This window comes from Salvelinus namaycush, unplaced genomic scaffold, assembly GCF_016432855.1.
Source record: "Salvelinus namaycush isolate Seneca unplaced genomic scaffold, SaNama_1.0 Scaffold421, whole genome shotgun sequence".
NCBI lineage: Eukaryota > Metazoa > Chordata > Actinopteri > Salmoniformes > Salmonidae > Salvelinus > Salvelinus namaycush.
In genome coordinates this window covers 14,844-31,093 of record NW_024061111.1, presented here as the reverse complement: position 1 = coordinate 31,093, position 16,250 = coordinate 14,844, and the positions used below count along the sequence as shown (strand labels likewise).

The following is a 16,250-nucleotide window of genomic DNA, read 5'->3' as shown; positions in this document are numbered from 1 at the left end:
GCTGCTACTCTCTGTTTATTATCTATGCATAGTCACTTTACCCCCACCTACATATTACCTCAACTACCTGGACTAACCTTTACCCCTGCTCATTGACTCAGTACCGATACCCCCTGTAAATAGCCTCGTTATTGTTATTTCATTGGGTTACCTTTAGTTTATTTAGCAAATTGTTTTCTTTTACTCTGCATTGTTGGTTAAGGGCTCGTAAGTAAGCATTTCACGGTAAAGTTTACACCTGTTGTATTCAGCACAAGTAACAAATAAAATTGTATTTGCTTTGAAGATGTTAAGAGGTGCTTGTGAACATTACTGTGTGTGTGTGTGTTAGCGGTGTGCGGGACAGCTGTTTGTTCACCCGCCTGCAATTGCTAATAAAACATCGTCAACTGCCCAACTATATGTGAAAGTCTGAGGCCAGCACCCGACCCCAAACATAGAGCATGTGGCTACAGTCCCATACTTTTTGATAGGGGGGCAGGACTGGTTTTTAAAAATAATTTAGATATTATGTTTCTGCTTATAATTTTCTATATTTTGTCTATAATTATATACACGTAGCTTCTCTCTTGTCTTTATATGTTGCCCTAGAAGACTAAATAAACACTTGCTCAACAGAATAATGTAATAGATCGATAGAATGAGTGCTTCAATCTAATTGACGTCAGTAAAGTTCTCTGTCATCTTCATTCGCGGAGCAAAGACATTTAGTGACTGGGGAGAAAATGCAGTAACACAAAGAAACAAAGATTTTCTGTGAAAAGATGTCCAGATGACATCAGTCTGACCGGTTGTCAGGAAATAGAAAGCTGTGAAAACGAACCGATGAGTTTCTGATCAGATTTCAGTTCTGATTGGATGCATATTTTATGTGGCCGAAATACTATCACATTTTATGATGCTGATGAAGACCGCACCTCTACAGACGGTATCTAACTGCGCATTTGCTTTCTCTCTCAAGACGCTGAAAGAAAGAAATCCTATTTCTCCACACCTGTTCCCAAGTCCAAATTGTGCCTACATTTGGTGTATGATTTTACTGCAAGAAATGCTTAATTCTGCAGGAGTTAATAATAAGGCTATTTGAGAGGTTATAGACCTACAGTCAGCGTCCAGATTTCAGTTTCCAGTTAACCCATCTAAACAGTAGGCTACAGTTCCCTTGACATGCCACAGGCCTATTTGAAGTCTGTCTTGTGACCATCGAATTTGCATAGTGTCTCAGAATCATCACACATAACAACAATATTTAATGACCCGAAACCCGTCCGCCCCGTGGATATAACATCGGGGCAAGCGGGTTATGAGTCAACCCTCTCTGTCTCTGTCTCTGTGTGTGTGTCTCTGTCTGTCTGTCTGTGTGTGTGTGTGTGTGTGTGTGTGTGTGTCTCTGTGTGTGTGTCTGTGTGTGTGTCTGTGTCTCTGTCTGTGTGTGTGTGTGTCTCTGTGTGTGTGTGTCTCTGTCTCTGTGTGTGTGTGTGTGTGTCTGTGTGTGTGTCTCTCTGTGTGTGTGTGTGTGTGTGTGTGTGTGTGTGTGTGTGTGTGTGCGACATAGATATGGAGGTCAACAAGTTTTTTTTTTTTTACCTGTTTCCCCCCCAACACGTACACACTCTACTGACGTCATAATGAGTGGCGCCAACCCCCACACAACCAAGTGACATAATAGTTTTGCTTGATGCCAACACAGTAAGGTGATATAACTGTGAATGAGCACGCACACAGACACAGTCCTAATGATGTCACACACCTGTTCTCAACCACCAGCACCACAGACGCATGAGAAGAGTAGTGTGTGTGTGTGTGTGTGTGTATGTGTGTGTGTGTGTGTGTGTGTGTGTGTGTGTCTGGCTGAGGCTGCTCTGTGTGATGCTGTGAGAAAGTGACACCTGACACTTTATCAAGGGTGCTGGTGACAATACAAGACTAAGCCCCGCCTCTTCTGGAGAAGGTGAGAGAGGGGGGTGTGTTTGTGTGACTGGGTAAGTGTTAAGGTGATAGCTGCTGACTAAGCTGTGTGGAAAGGTAAGGGATACATCCTCATGACCACATGGTTCCGTTTTCATTTCCTTCGCCATTTCACTGGCAAGTTAAAACCTACTCATTCATCCAATGGTAAGGTCTGATTGGCAAGTGTGTGAATCGATTTTTTTATTGTTGATTTCACTTTTGTTTATTATCTATTCCACCTGCTTTAAAAAGAAAAGTCAGTTAACCTGTACTGCTCTGGCGTTCCGCTAGCGGAACTCCTCCCACATTCCACTGAAAAGGCAGAGCGCGAAATTCAAAATATATTTTTTAGAAATATTTAACTTTCACACATTAACAAGTCCAATACAGCAAATGAAAGGTACACATCTTGTGAATCCAGCCAACATGTCCGATTTTTAAAATGTTTTACAGCGAAAACAGCACGTATATTTATGTTAGCTCACCACCAAATACAAAAAAGGACAGACATTTTTCACAGCACAGGTAGCATGCACAAAGCCAACCTAACTAACCAAGAACCAACCAAACTAACCAACAAACAACTTCATCAGATGACAGTCTTATAACATGTTATTCAATAAATCTATGTTTTGTTCGAAAAATGTGCATATTTCAGGTATAAATCATAGTTTACATTGCAGCTACAATCAGAAATTGCACCGAAAGCAGACAGAATAATTACAGACACCAACGCCAAATACCTAAATACTCATCATAAAACATTTCTGAAAAATACATAGTGTACAGCAAATGAAAGACAGGCATCTTGTGATTCCAGCCAATATTTCCAATTTATTAAGTGTTTTACAGCGAAAACACAATATAGCGTTATATTAGCTTACCACAATAGCCAGAAACACAAGCCATTTCCCAGCAGCAAAAGTTAGCGATCGTAACAAACCAGTAAAAGATATATAATTTTTGACTAACCTTGATATTCTTCATCAGATGACAGTCCTATAACATCAGGTTATACATACACTTATGTTTTGTTCGAAAATGTGCATATTTAGAGCTGAAATCAGTGGTTATACATTGTGCTAACGTAGCTACTTTTTCCCACAACGTCCGGATTTTTTTCTGACACTTTTTCTGACACACATATTCTGACCAAATAGCTATTCATAAACATAACTAAAAAATACATGTTGTATAGGAAATGATAGATCCACTAGTTCTTAATGCAATCGCCGTGTTAGAATTCTAAAAATAACTTCATTACGACATACAGCTTCGGTATAGCTAGAGAGTACCCAAAAGCTGGGCGCCAACGACTAGTTCACATGTACGACAGATATATGAAATAGCATCATAAAATGTTTCCTACTTTTGCTGATCTTTCATCAGAATGTTGGACAAGGGGTCCTTTGTCGGGAACAATCGTTGTTTGGATTTAGAACGTCCTTTTTCCCTCTCGATTTAGCAAGCACACTAGCCAAGTGGCACGAAGCTCTCCATGTCAACAAACGGAAGAGAACGGAACACGGCAAAACTCCCGAAAAAATTTCAATAATCTGATTAAACTATATTGAAAAAACATACTTTACGATGATATGGTCACATGTATCAAATAAAATCAAAGCCGGAGATAGTAGTCGCCTATAACGAAAGCTTTTCAGAAGGCAATTCCAGGTCCAACCTCGCGCCTTCCTGAAAACAGGAAACTGGTGACACGTCATGCCAAGAGGATTTATTCCATCTCAGACCATGATAAACACCCCATTTCTTCTCTCACTGTCTCTTGACATCCAGGGGAAGGTGTATGACGTGCATGTATACTAATATGTATCATGCCCATTTATAGGCAGGACCTAGAAGAGAGCATCGATTTCAGATTTTCCACTTCCTGGTCAGGAAGTTTGTGCCAAATGAGTTCTGTTTTACTCACAGATATAATTCAAACGGTTTTAGAAACTAGAGAGTGTTTTCTATCCAATAGTAATAATAATATGCATATTGTACGAGCAAGAATTGAGTACGAGGCCGTTTAAATTGGGCACGTTTTTCCCCCAAAGTGAAAACAGCGCCCTCTGTCCTCAACAGGTTTAAGAACAAATTTGCCGCCCTATGGGATTCCCAATCACAGCTGGATATGATACAGCCTTTTCATCGAACCAGGGACTGTGGTGACGCCTCTTGCACCGAGATGCAGTGCCTTAGACCTTTGCGCCACTTGGGAGCCCCCATTTGCTTTGGCAAATCTAAACAATAAAGCCCTTAAATTGAATTGAAATTGAGAGAGAAAGAGAGAGAGGCAAACAAAAGATGAAACTCTTTCATTCGATAATGACACAATCTTCTCTCGTCGCCCCTCTCGTCGCCCCTCTGTTTGGGTGTTCTGTTTCCTTGATTTCTTTGATTATGTCTCAGGAAGCTGTTATCCGCTGTTAGGCCCTGGAGTGAGTCTCTTTACATCAGTCTATATATATATACACCTGGAGGAAATAGTCTTGGCTAGGTTAGACAGAGCAGCCTACTGTAATATCTAGACCCCTGTCAGTGTGTGCGTGCGTGCATACGTGTGTGTCTCTCTTTCTCTCTTTTTGTGTGCGTGTGTGCGTGTGTGAGTGCTTGTGTTTGTGTGGAGAGCAGCCTTCAGATATACCCACACCCCCTGTTAATTAAGCAATAAGGCCAGAGGAGGTGTGTTATATGGCCAATATACCACGGCTAAGGGATGTTCTTATGCACAACGCAATGCGGAGTGCCTGAATACAGACCTTAGCCATGGTATATTGGCCATAATATACCACAAACCCCCAAGGTGCCTTATTGCTATTATAAACTGGTTACCAACGTAATTTGAGTTGTAAAAACAAATGTTTTGTCCTACCCGTGGTACACGGTCTGATGTACCACGGCTGTCAGCCAATCAGCATTCAGGACTCAAACCTCCCAGTTTATAATATGTGTTATATAACTGTCCCACTCCCTCTGCAGCTCCAGTCATTGTCCTCAGTAGGATTCTATTAGAGTCGTTAAATAAGACTTTTTAGAAAGCTGGACACGACTCACATTACTGTATAGGTAATCCTGCTGTGCTTACGGATGAAAATGAGAAAACGTTCTCCTTCCTGTTTTGAGTTTTATATCCACCACTATTTACATATGTACATAATATTACAACCCTCCCTCCCTCCCTCCCTCCCTCCCTCCCTCCCTCCCTCCCTCCCTCCCTCCCCTCTACTCTAGCTCTCTCTCTCTCTTTACTCTAGCGCTCTCTTTCTCCCCATCATACACATTTTTATTCATGTGTGTACATTGTGCATAAGGGGGTTGCATTCCCGGTGCTACAGTCAATACACTCACACAGTTAGTACAGTTACAGTCACACAGTCAGTACAGCTACAGTGACACAGTCAGTACAGCTACAGTCACAGTCAGTACAGCTACAGTCACACAGTCAGTACAGCTACAGTCAGTACAGCTACAGTCACACAGTCAGTGCAGCTACAGTCAGTCAGTACAGCTACAGTCAGCACAGCTACAGTCACTCAGTCAGTGCAGCTACAGACACACAGTCAGTACAGCTACAGTCACAGTCAGTACAGCTACAGTCACAGTTAATACAGTCACACAGTCAGTACAGCTACAGTCAGCACAGCTACAGTCACTCAGTCAGTGCAGCTACAGACACACAGTCAGTACAGCTACAGTCACACAATTAGTACAACTACAGTCACACAGTCAGTATAGTCACACAGTCACACAGTCAGTGCAGCTACAGTCACAGTCAGTACAGCTACAGTCAGCACAGCTACAGTCACTCAGTCAGTGCAGCTACAGACACACAGTCAGTACAGCTACAGCCACACAGTCAGTACAGCTACAGTCACACAGTCAGTACAGCTACAGTCACACAGTCAGTACAGCCACAGTCACACAGTCAGTACAGCCACAGTCACACAGTCAGTACAGCCACAGTCGCACAGTCAGTACAGCCACAGTCACACAGTCAGTACAGCCACAGTCACACAGTCAGTACAGCCACAGTCACACAGTCAGTACAGCCACAGTCACACAGTTAGTACAGCTACAGTCACACAGTCAGTACAGCTAGTCACACAGTCAGTACAGCTACAGCCACACAGTCAGTACAGCTACAGTCAGCACAGATACAGTCACTCAGTCAGTACAGCTACAGTCACTCAGTCAGTGCAGCTACAGTCACTCAGTCAGTGCAGCTACAGTCACTCAGTCAGTGCAGCTACAGTCACTCAGTCAGTGCAGCTACAGTCACTCAGTCAGTGCAGCTACAGTCACACAGTCAGTACAGCTACAGTCAGCGCAGATACAGTCACACAGTCAGTGCAGCTACAGTCACATCGTCAGTACAGCTACAGTCACACAGTCAGTACAGCTACAGTCACACAGTCAGTACAGCTACAGTCACACAGTCAGTGCAGCTACAGTCACTCAGTCAGTACAGCTACAGTACAGTCAGTCAGTGCAGCTACAGTCACACAGTCAGTACAGCTACAGTCAGCACAGACACAGTCAGTGCAGCTACAGTCACACAGTCAGTGCAGCTACAGTCACACAGTCAGTAGAGCTACAGTCACACAGTCAGTACAGCTACAGTCACACAGTCAGTACAGCTACAGTCACACAGTTAGTACAGCTACAGTCACACAGTCAGTACAGCTACAGTCACACAGTTAGTACAGCTACAGTCACACAGTCAGTACAGCTACAATCACACAGTCAGTACAGCTACAGTCACACAGTCAATACAGCTACAGTCACACAGTCAATACAGCTACAGTTAGTACAGCTACAGTCACTCAGTCAGTACAGCTACAGTCAGCACAGTTAGTACAGCTACAGTCACACAGTCAGTACAGCTACAATCACACAGTCAGTACAGCTACAGTCACACAGTCAATACAGCTACAGTCACTCAGTCAATACAGCTACAGTCACACAGTCAATACAGCTACAGTCACACAGTCAGTACAGCTACAGTCAGCGCAGCTACAGTCACACAGTCAGTAGAGCTACAGTCACTCAGTCAGTACAGCTACAATCACTCAGTCAGTACAGCTACAGTCACTCAGTCAGTACAGCTACAGTCACTCAGTCAGTACAGCTACAGTACAGTCACTCAGTCAGTACAGCTACAATCACTCATTTAGTACAGCTACAGTACAGTCACACTGTTAGTACAGCTACAGTCCCACAGCCAGTACAGTCACCCAGTCAGTACAGCTACAGTCCCACAGCCAGTACAGTCACTAAGTCAGTACAGCTACAGTCACACAGTCAGTACAGCTACAGTCACACAGTCAGTACAGCTAGTCACACAGTCAGTACAGCTACAGTACAGTCACACAGTCAGTACAGCCTGACATCAGTTGGTTCTGAGTCAATCTCTTCTTCTGGACTCTCTTAGCTGTCTCTCAAATCTACAGGAGTGTAAACAGTAGAGGAATGCAGGGAAACAGAAGATGAAGGGAGATAAAACCCAGAAAACCCCAGTGAGAATCGTATAACTTCTACACACACAGATGCACCGATGCAAAAGGTGGCACGTGGACATACAGACAAGCATGCATACACCCACTTACACAGGCAGTAATGCACACACACACACACACACACACACACACACACACACACACACACACACACACACACACACACACACACACACACACACACACACACACACACACACACACACACACACACACACACACACACACACACACATTAGGTCAATGTGTTAGTGATTATGGTTGGTGACAGGGGGTCTGTGGAGCTCTGTGGAGGCGCTGCCTGCACTACTTTCCAGCCTCAGAACAGACTGGGCTGCAGACTGGAGCCTAATCCCTCAGCTCCTCCCTCGACTCCTCCCCCCAGGAAGTCCTGGAATTCAAGGTAACCCTAGGAGTCTGGCTGCCCTGACAGCACTTACTGTAGCTAACTGGGCTCACTGCATACACAGTAGAGAGGAGAGGAAAAGAGAGGTCCGTTCGTGTTCTAGATAACTGAGTAGCCAAAACAGTCACATCTAAAACTGATCACAACTGCTTTGTGGTTGAGTAGCCATCCTGTGAAAGACTGAGCAGCTGCCCTGCTACAGAGCCCCTCCCTCCCTGTCCCCCATCCATCCAGCTGGTCAGACGTTTATACGTCTGTTTTACGGACCACAGCGGAGGCCAAGGCGGGAAAACAGACGTGTGTGGGAGACAGGGTGTGAGACAGACGGCTGGTACTGACAGCTAGGAGGGACGTTCCAGTCGTACCCCCCCCGCTCACTCTACGTCAGCCTCTGGAGTCTGCAACGGAAGTTACAGATGCATGGCCCATGTTTTATATTGCATATCTAGACTGAAATCCATCTCTTATAAAACATGGACTCTCAGTTGGGACACTGACAGAGTACAGGCATTGGGGTCAGCTAAAGGCTGCAGACCGGATACTGTCCCTTTATTATTTTATAATGAGTCCTGGCCACCAGCTATACTATATCAACAAATAAATACATTATTTTAGCTCTGTGGATTAGAGTGGACACATGCATGCACGCACATATCACACAAACACACTATGATCCCTTTGTGATGAAACAGGAAATATCTCCTCCTCGTCCACCCACAGCTTGTTACACATTACCATAGGCATGTCCAGCTGCAGGACCCTAGTCCTACGTGAGAGTGTGTGTGTGTGCGTGCCGTGCATACATGAGAGTGTGAGTGTGCGTGCCGTGCATACATGAGAGTGTGTGTGTGCGTGCGTGCCGTGCATACATGAGAGTGTGTGTGTGCGTGCCGTGCATACATAAGAGTGTGTGTGTGTGTGTGTGTGTGCGTGCCATGCATACATGAGTGTGTGTGTGTACGTGCCGTGCATACATGCGTGTGTGTGTGTGTGTGCGTGCATACATGAGAGTGTGTGTGTGCGTGCCGTGCATACATGAGAGTGTGAGTGTGCGTGCCGTGCATACATGAGTGTGAGTGTGCGTGCCATGCATACATGAGTGTGTGTGTGCGTGCCGTGCATACATGAGTGTGTGTGTGTGTGTGTGTGCGTGCATACATGAGAGTGTGTGTGTGCGTGCGTGCCGTGCATACATGAGAGTGTGAGTGTGCGTGCCGTGCATACATGAGAGTGTGTGTGTGCGTGCAGTGCATACATGAGTGTGAGTGCCGTGCATACATGAGAGTGTGAGTGTGCGTGCCGTGCATACATGAGAGTGTGAGTGTGCGTGTGCATGCCATGCATACATGAGAGTGTGTGTGTGTCCTCCAGACATCCACACTACCCTACACTGGCCCACTGACTGGCTGTTGTGCAGGGTTTCCCAAACTCAGTCCTTTCCTCTCCTCTCCTTTCCTCCTCTCCACTTGGAAAGGATTTGTTTCTGGGATCTCTGTGTATTTTATGTTCTCTTCAGGCAAGCTTGGGCAGAGAGAGATTGAGAGAGAGAGAGATACATTTCCTGAGCTTAGTTAGGCCTTCTGGCCCCTCAGGCTGCTGGGATTTCTCTCCACGGCTCACAAAGCGATCGCAGCTGAGCAAAGGCTAAACACACACACACACACACTGCACTGCACGCACACATACACCACACGCACCACAGCACCCCCCCCCCCCCCCCACACACACACTGATTGGCCTTGTCAGTGCTTATGTAGAAATAAGGGTTCTGCATCGTGCACCAATTGGCAAGACGAGCGTAAGTGAAAACACATGTTCTGTTGAATGCATGAAACAGAAGCAGAGAAGCCTCATCTTGCAGATGAAAACTAAAGTAGAGTAGATTGTCAGGAAGACAGGGACCCAACGGAAATGTTTTCCAAATCAACATGCAATACTTGAACTAGATTTGAGAAAACAAACTGTTTTCAGCCCAGGGCTATAAGCCAGGGCTATCATATTTCAGACATCTGCACATACAACCATTCACCAGAACATGTTCACCCAAGGGTCCCTATTCATAAAGCCTTACAGAGTAGGAGTGCTGATCTAGGATCAGGTCCCCCTGTCCATCCATCTTATTTATTGTTATTTATTTATTATGATCTAAAACACTAAACTGATCCTAGCTCAGCACTTCTACTCTGAGGTCTACTGTAATACTGTGTGGATAGTAGTTTCTACAGCCACAGGATGTCACTGAGGTACTTGGCACAGGGAGAATTGCTGCATTGTCCATTAGGTCAGAATCATAACCACTGTGATGTAATGACCCTTGACCTTTGAGTGCCTTTCTGACCACTACAACTACAAGAAGTCTGGAACCAATCCTGCCATCTGACACACACACACACACACACACACACACACACACACACACACACACACACACACACACACACACACACACACACACACACACACACACACACACAGACACACATTGTTACTACTGTGTGTTGACAGGTCTTGGACAGGGCTCCCCTCAAATAGAGGACAGGTCTAATCTAATCTAGGCCATCAGATCAGGTTGGAGCTCAGTCAGCCAGCTCGAAAAACAAGACCCAGGTAATCAGATCTCAGCGGGTATAGGATGGAGTCACCCTTAGACACAGATCTAAGGTCAATTTATATGTCTCCCCCTAATAGTGGAGGTTATGATTTGGGGAAGATACACTGACCCTAGATCTGTGACTAAAGGCAATCAGATGTTATACATCGGCTTCTCTGGCTGCTACAGCGAGAGAATGCTGACCCACATTCAAATACCAGCACACTGTGACAGCAGGGTACTGTGCAGATAGCAGATAGCAGTTTTGGTTTAGCTACCCTTGAGCTAACCTTGAACTCGATCTTACCTGGAACCCACAGGGTGAAAGCAAGAGAGGAAGACCCAAGAACACCTGGAGGGGTGACACAGAACAAGACATGAAGAAAGTGGGGTTGACTTAGCAACACCTTGAAGGAATGGTGCAGGACAGAAGAGTTTGGAAGAGATTGGAAGCGTGTAATTCCATAAGGAATTCAAAGGCCTAAGTAAGTACTGTATGTTCTCTCGAACATCCCCTAACTTTAGCCATAATCCCCGAAATACCATCCCCTGATCCAGGAGCCTTCAGTCCATATCTGATGTGCAGATATGAGTGCAGGATTTTGTTTCAGCCCTGCACTAAGTCAAGAACACAGCCCTACTCCAGTGAAAAAATAATTTATCTATGTCAGCTGGTGGTCTCTGGTGTGTGTTTGTGCATGTGGAAGCTTTTGTTCCAGCGCAGCACTAACCCACCACCACAACACCCCTACAGAGTAAACATCCATTGAGTCTCAACCGAGGGGGTACGCACCTTCTTGGCGGCCCGCGACGGAGACCTTCGCGTGGGCTTGGGTACCTCCCTGGTCAGGGTGGCGGGCAGCTTGGACACGGAGCCGTTCTCTCTCTTGGCCGCGGGTGAGGAGGCCGGGGGCGAGGAGGGGGGCGGTGAGGCTGGGGGTGAGGCAGGGGACACAGAGGTGGGTCCCCCCAGACGGACAGCCATCTCCTCGGTGCAGACGAGGCGCAGGCTGCGGAGGTACTCATCCGTCTCCCGGTCTACCACCAGCAGCCTGGTCTCCTGCTCCACCGCCTTGATCCTCTGCACCACCTGTGGGGAGAGGGAGATCATTATTGCACATCATTATAACACTACATAGCCATAATATGACACTTGAAATGTGTATATTCCTTTGAAACTTGTGAGTGTTACTGTTCATTTTTTTATTGTATATATTACTCTGTTGTTTATTATCTACGGTAGTTCACTTGCTTTGGCAATATAAACATATGTTTCCCATGCCAATAAAGCCCTTTGAATGGAACAGAGGATGAAAGCGTAAGATAGGGAGACAAAGAGAATGAGAGTAATAACATGATAATTGACATGATAAGGAAGTAGTGAACTACAGGGAATAGGGGGTGATGGGAGACAGAAACACAACACTCTCTACAGTATCTGGACCCTACATCATGTCAGCCTCTTTATTGAAGTGTCTAAAGTGGGTCTCCCTTGTCCCAGACATCCCAGTAGACGTCTGTCTCCGCCAGTGATGACTTACTGCTGAGTGGCATGGGGTAAGGGACTAGGGAGGAAGGGTTTGGGATGTAAACACAACGAGGACGTCTGGAACTCTGGTGATTTATAGAACAGTTGGTTATGAGGTCCAGATTGATTGCATACCCATTGGAGTACACGTGACTAACCAGGTTTTGATGCCAGGTCTCCTGCATGGGCACCACAAGACTGTGTTAGCCCACTGAGCTAAAGTCTATAAGTATTAGGTATTATAAAGGTCTCAGACAAGGTCTCAGGCTAGGTTCCTCATCATGTGAGTGTGGCTCACCGAACCAACGTGTTACACATTTACAGTGCAGGGCTTACTATATGTCTCATCCTGGGTCACAATGTCAGAGGTGATACATGCTGACATGCAACTAACATGATGACAGCCATTTCAGACATCCTACATCACTGGAATAGATTGGCTCCACTTCAATCTCATGTACGCTATGTCTGCTTTAGGTGTGTTTGTCTCATCTTCAGGCTGCCATTGCCCATCAGAGATACAACACAGCCATTCACTAAGAACTCAGATCACTATCAACACAGCAGTGTGAGTGTGTGTATGTGTGGTGTGTGTGACCAGGCAGTCTCAGCAGCTGATGATAGGGAGATGTGTGATGTCTTCCAGTAACTGCTGAAAGACTGTCTAGACTGTCTGCTTATTCTCACAGACCATAGAACATTCTAGACTAAACAACTTGGTTAGAGTGCCATGTAACCATGCACTGTGTCTTACAGTGCCTAGTCGTAAAAAAGTGGATATTTTAACCTGAAAAAGTTGTTAGGGGTTTTGGTATGATTTATATTATGCCACTCCATGGGGTAATACTGAGTTTTTTAGGGGAGCTAAAGTAATGGTGTATTTTGGTATTGTCCATTGTTGTATACTATGATTATTTTATACAGGTATAATAAGCTTATAAAACCATATTAATGGTGCAGTGAATAAGTATCAAATCAAATGTCAAGTGCTCCAACGTTTTGAACGCCAATGGATGATACAGTAGCTGACCCCTCCGTGTCCTTCTCTGTCTGTCTGTCACTTTCATGACAATATCATTACTGAAACACTAGGCTTATAACATATTTATTTAACCCTTATTTTACCAGGTAAGTTGACTGAGAACACATTCTCATTTACAGCAACGACCTGGGGAATAGTTACAGGGGAGAGGAGGGGGGATGAATGAGCCAATTGTAAACTGGGGATGATTAGGTGGCCATGATGGTTTGAGGGCCAGATTGGGAACTTTGCCAGGACACCAGGGTAAACACCTCTACTCTTACGATAAGTGTCATGGGATCTTTAGTGACCACAGAGAGTCAGGACACCTGTTTAACGACCCATTCAAAAGACAACACCCTACACAGGGCAATGTCCCCAATTACTGCCCTGTGATAATTATCTTTAGACCAGAGGAAAGGGTGACTCCTACTGGCCTTCCAACACCACTTCCAGCAGCATCTGGTATCCCATCTAGCGTCCGACCAGGACCAACCCGGCTTAGCTTCAGCAGCAAGCCAGCAGTGGTATACTGCTGGCGCATATTAAACATGTCGATGTAGTCCACTGACAGAGAAAATCGGATGGAGTTGGACAGTTCGTGATGTGCTATACTCACTTGATGGTGCGTATCTTTCTCCACATTTCCCCTGTTCACCTCAATGACACGGTCCCCCGGGCGCAGACCCGAAGCTTCGGCTGACGACGCGGGCTCAACTTTGCGAATGTACTGGCCGTTCTTCCCCTTCTCACCGTGCAAGTGAAACCCATACCCGTTCTCACTCTTTGTCATGATACAAAGCCGTGGTTTCAGTTCGCTGGCCATTTCTCCTGCAGTCCAGGACTTTAAACCTGTTTCGTTCTTGAATATGGTTAGCAAAGCAGAAAAAAAAAAATGTAATACAATAATGACCCAACAGAGCGCAGAGCGAAACTTTCACTCTACATGTAAAACACCATCCTCTTCATATGCGTAATTTGTTCCAAAAGTTGCTCTGCAGGTTCTTCACACACAAAAAACGCTCCAAACACAAGAAAACACTCCGTATTAAAAATTACATTCCAGTATTGAACTTCACGTGTAATAAAGGCAAACTCCTCCTAAAAATAGCCTAAATTATCGACCCAGGCGAACGTATTGCTTGGTGGTGCCAAGATATCTGCTAGCCGTATCGTCTCCAAAAACGAGTGAATTATTCTTGTTGGCGGCGCAGCGTCCTCAATCCCTCCAACTGCCCATCCTGAGGACTGATGAAGCGAGAGACCCCCCGTGCAACATGCTGCACCAGGAAAGAGCAACAGGCACTAACTAACCCCTCTCTCGACCTCCATCCATAACAACCGGTTGGGGAATAAGGATTCAATTACAACACAAGCCGCGTTTCCAGATAATTGGATAGGGCACTCGTTTGGTGCGTAATAGCACCTCCCTCGCTAGAAATCAACGAGTTTTGCCTGGGGCTGTCATTACCAGAGCGCAGCTCTTGAAGAGTGGTCTAAGAAGGGGTCCTTTCTCACTGAGTAGCCTAATCAAGCGAATGCTGTGGAAATGCTGCCGTTTAGCACGGGATGGTGATCCAGGTACGAGGACTCCGCATGTAATCGACCAATCAGTGTGCTCGCTGGGTGTCTCAAGTATCCAAAATGGCGACTTCACCAAAAATAGTTGGGAGGTTGTTTTGTTGTGTCGGAAAGGACTCAATTGTATCATGTTGACAACACAATGATTTATTGTCATTACATTCAGGTAAATAACGATTTATGTGTAACATGACCCCTCTAGCACCATTACGCATGGCATACAATTACGAATACCGTTCATGTTACAATGGTGCCCCTAAGTGGTCAAATTACGAAATACATGTAAAAAGGGTATGAAAAGTGATAGTAGTATCATTTTTTTTGTGTGTGGTGGTTGTGGGGGGGATTTGTGGGAACTAGTGAACAAGTGTACACTTCAGGAGAAGGGAGATGTTATTGGAACGCACCCTATCACACACTCACTACGGAGTAGCACAAGCTGAACTGCAACAGAAGGGGGAGCCCGTCTGGCCTGCATGGTCACAGTCAAACTAGTGAGAGGAGCACTAATACATGAAGACAGAGGGGGGCAGCAGAGGAGTGTCTTTACAGCTCTGGGGTGAAGTTTCCCCTAGACACTGATCTTGGGTCAGTTTTGCATTTTCCCCACTATGGTTAGGATTGGGGTAGGGTCAGCTGATACCCTACTCTGTCTTTTCTAAGGCCAAGGAGGTTGTATATACGGATATATTATGCTGTTGCTGTCTATACATAGAAACAGCAGGTGGCAGCAGAGGAATGTATTTGCAGAGGCCACGAAGTATATACCTTATGTTACTCTACAATACAGGTATGATACATGATCAAGAGATAGAAATAGAATTCCTGATTCTATGTCCAGTGCACCAGTATGTCTCATTGACTTGAATGGGGATGCCGGTTCTAGCAATTCTATTTATATTTAGCCTACTTTTTTTTGTTTGTGTTTGATTTATTTGACAATTCAAAAACACAATACAACCACAAATGTGGATACATTGCATTTAAAAACTGTTGAGAGTAACACAAAAAATAAAATAAAAACATTCTGATACAGTATATTCACATACTGTATTTACAGTATATGCTTACGTTGTTGTCTCTTTGTAACTTGCAAATAAAGAGCGTCGCACACTCCATATATAAACTCCCAGTCATTTATTGGGTAAATCACCAACGTTTCGGCATTAGTGTCATCCCAGGATATTAGTGTCTCTTCTTGGAGGATCTGTACGTCAGTCAGGGAACCAGATCACTTTCTGCAAGACGTTACTCTGACAGAAAGAACACAATCCATCCATCCAGGCTCTACAGTCGTGGCCAAACGTTTTGAGAATGACACAAATATTAATTTTCACAAAGTCTGCTGTCTCAGTTTGTATGGTGGCAATTTGCATATACTCCAGAATGTTATGAAGAGTGATCAGATAAATTGCAATTAATTGCAAAGTCCCTCTTTGCCATGCAAATGAACTGAATCCCCCAAAAACATCCCCACTGCATTTCAGCCCTGCCACAAAAGGACCAGCTGACATCATGTCAGTGATTCTCTCGTTAACACAGGTGTGAGTGTTGACGAGGATAAGGCTGGAGATCACTCTGTCATGCTGATTGAGTTCGAACAACAGACTGGAAGCTTCAAAAGGAGGGTGGTGCTTGGAATCATTGTTCTTCCT

General features: G+C 45.0%; 1 protein-coding gene across 2 annotated transcripts in view; it reads right to left on the bottom strand.

The window, feature by feature from the left end:
• Window positions 1–14,614, bottom strand: part of LOC120041233 (Na(+)/H(+) exchange regulatory cofactor NHE-RF2) — a 61,224-nt gene extending 46,610 nt beyond the window's left edge. Inside the window, exons 1-3 of one of the 2 annotated variants that reach the window (XM_038986170.1) lie at window positions 13,634–14,614; window positions 11,259–11,555; window positions 10,773–10,817 (exon numbers count right to left, since the gene is read on the bottom strand). In XM_038986170.1, the coding sequence (XP_038842098.1) occupies window positions 10,773–10,817; window positions 11,259–11,555; window positions 13,634–13,840 (549 nt within the window). In that variant the 5' untranslated portion in view covers window positions 13,841–14,614. The remainder of the gene's footprint in view (window positions 1–10,772; window positions 10,818–11,258; window positions 11,556–13,633) is intronic. The other variant, XM_038986171.1, reaches the window with a different exon arrangement.
• Between the last annotated feature and the right edge of the window lie 1,636 nt (window positions 14,615–16,250).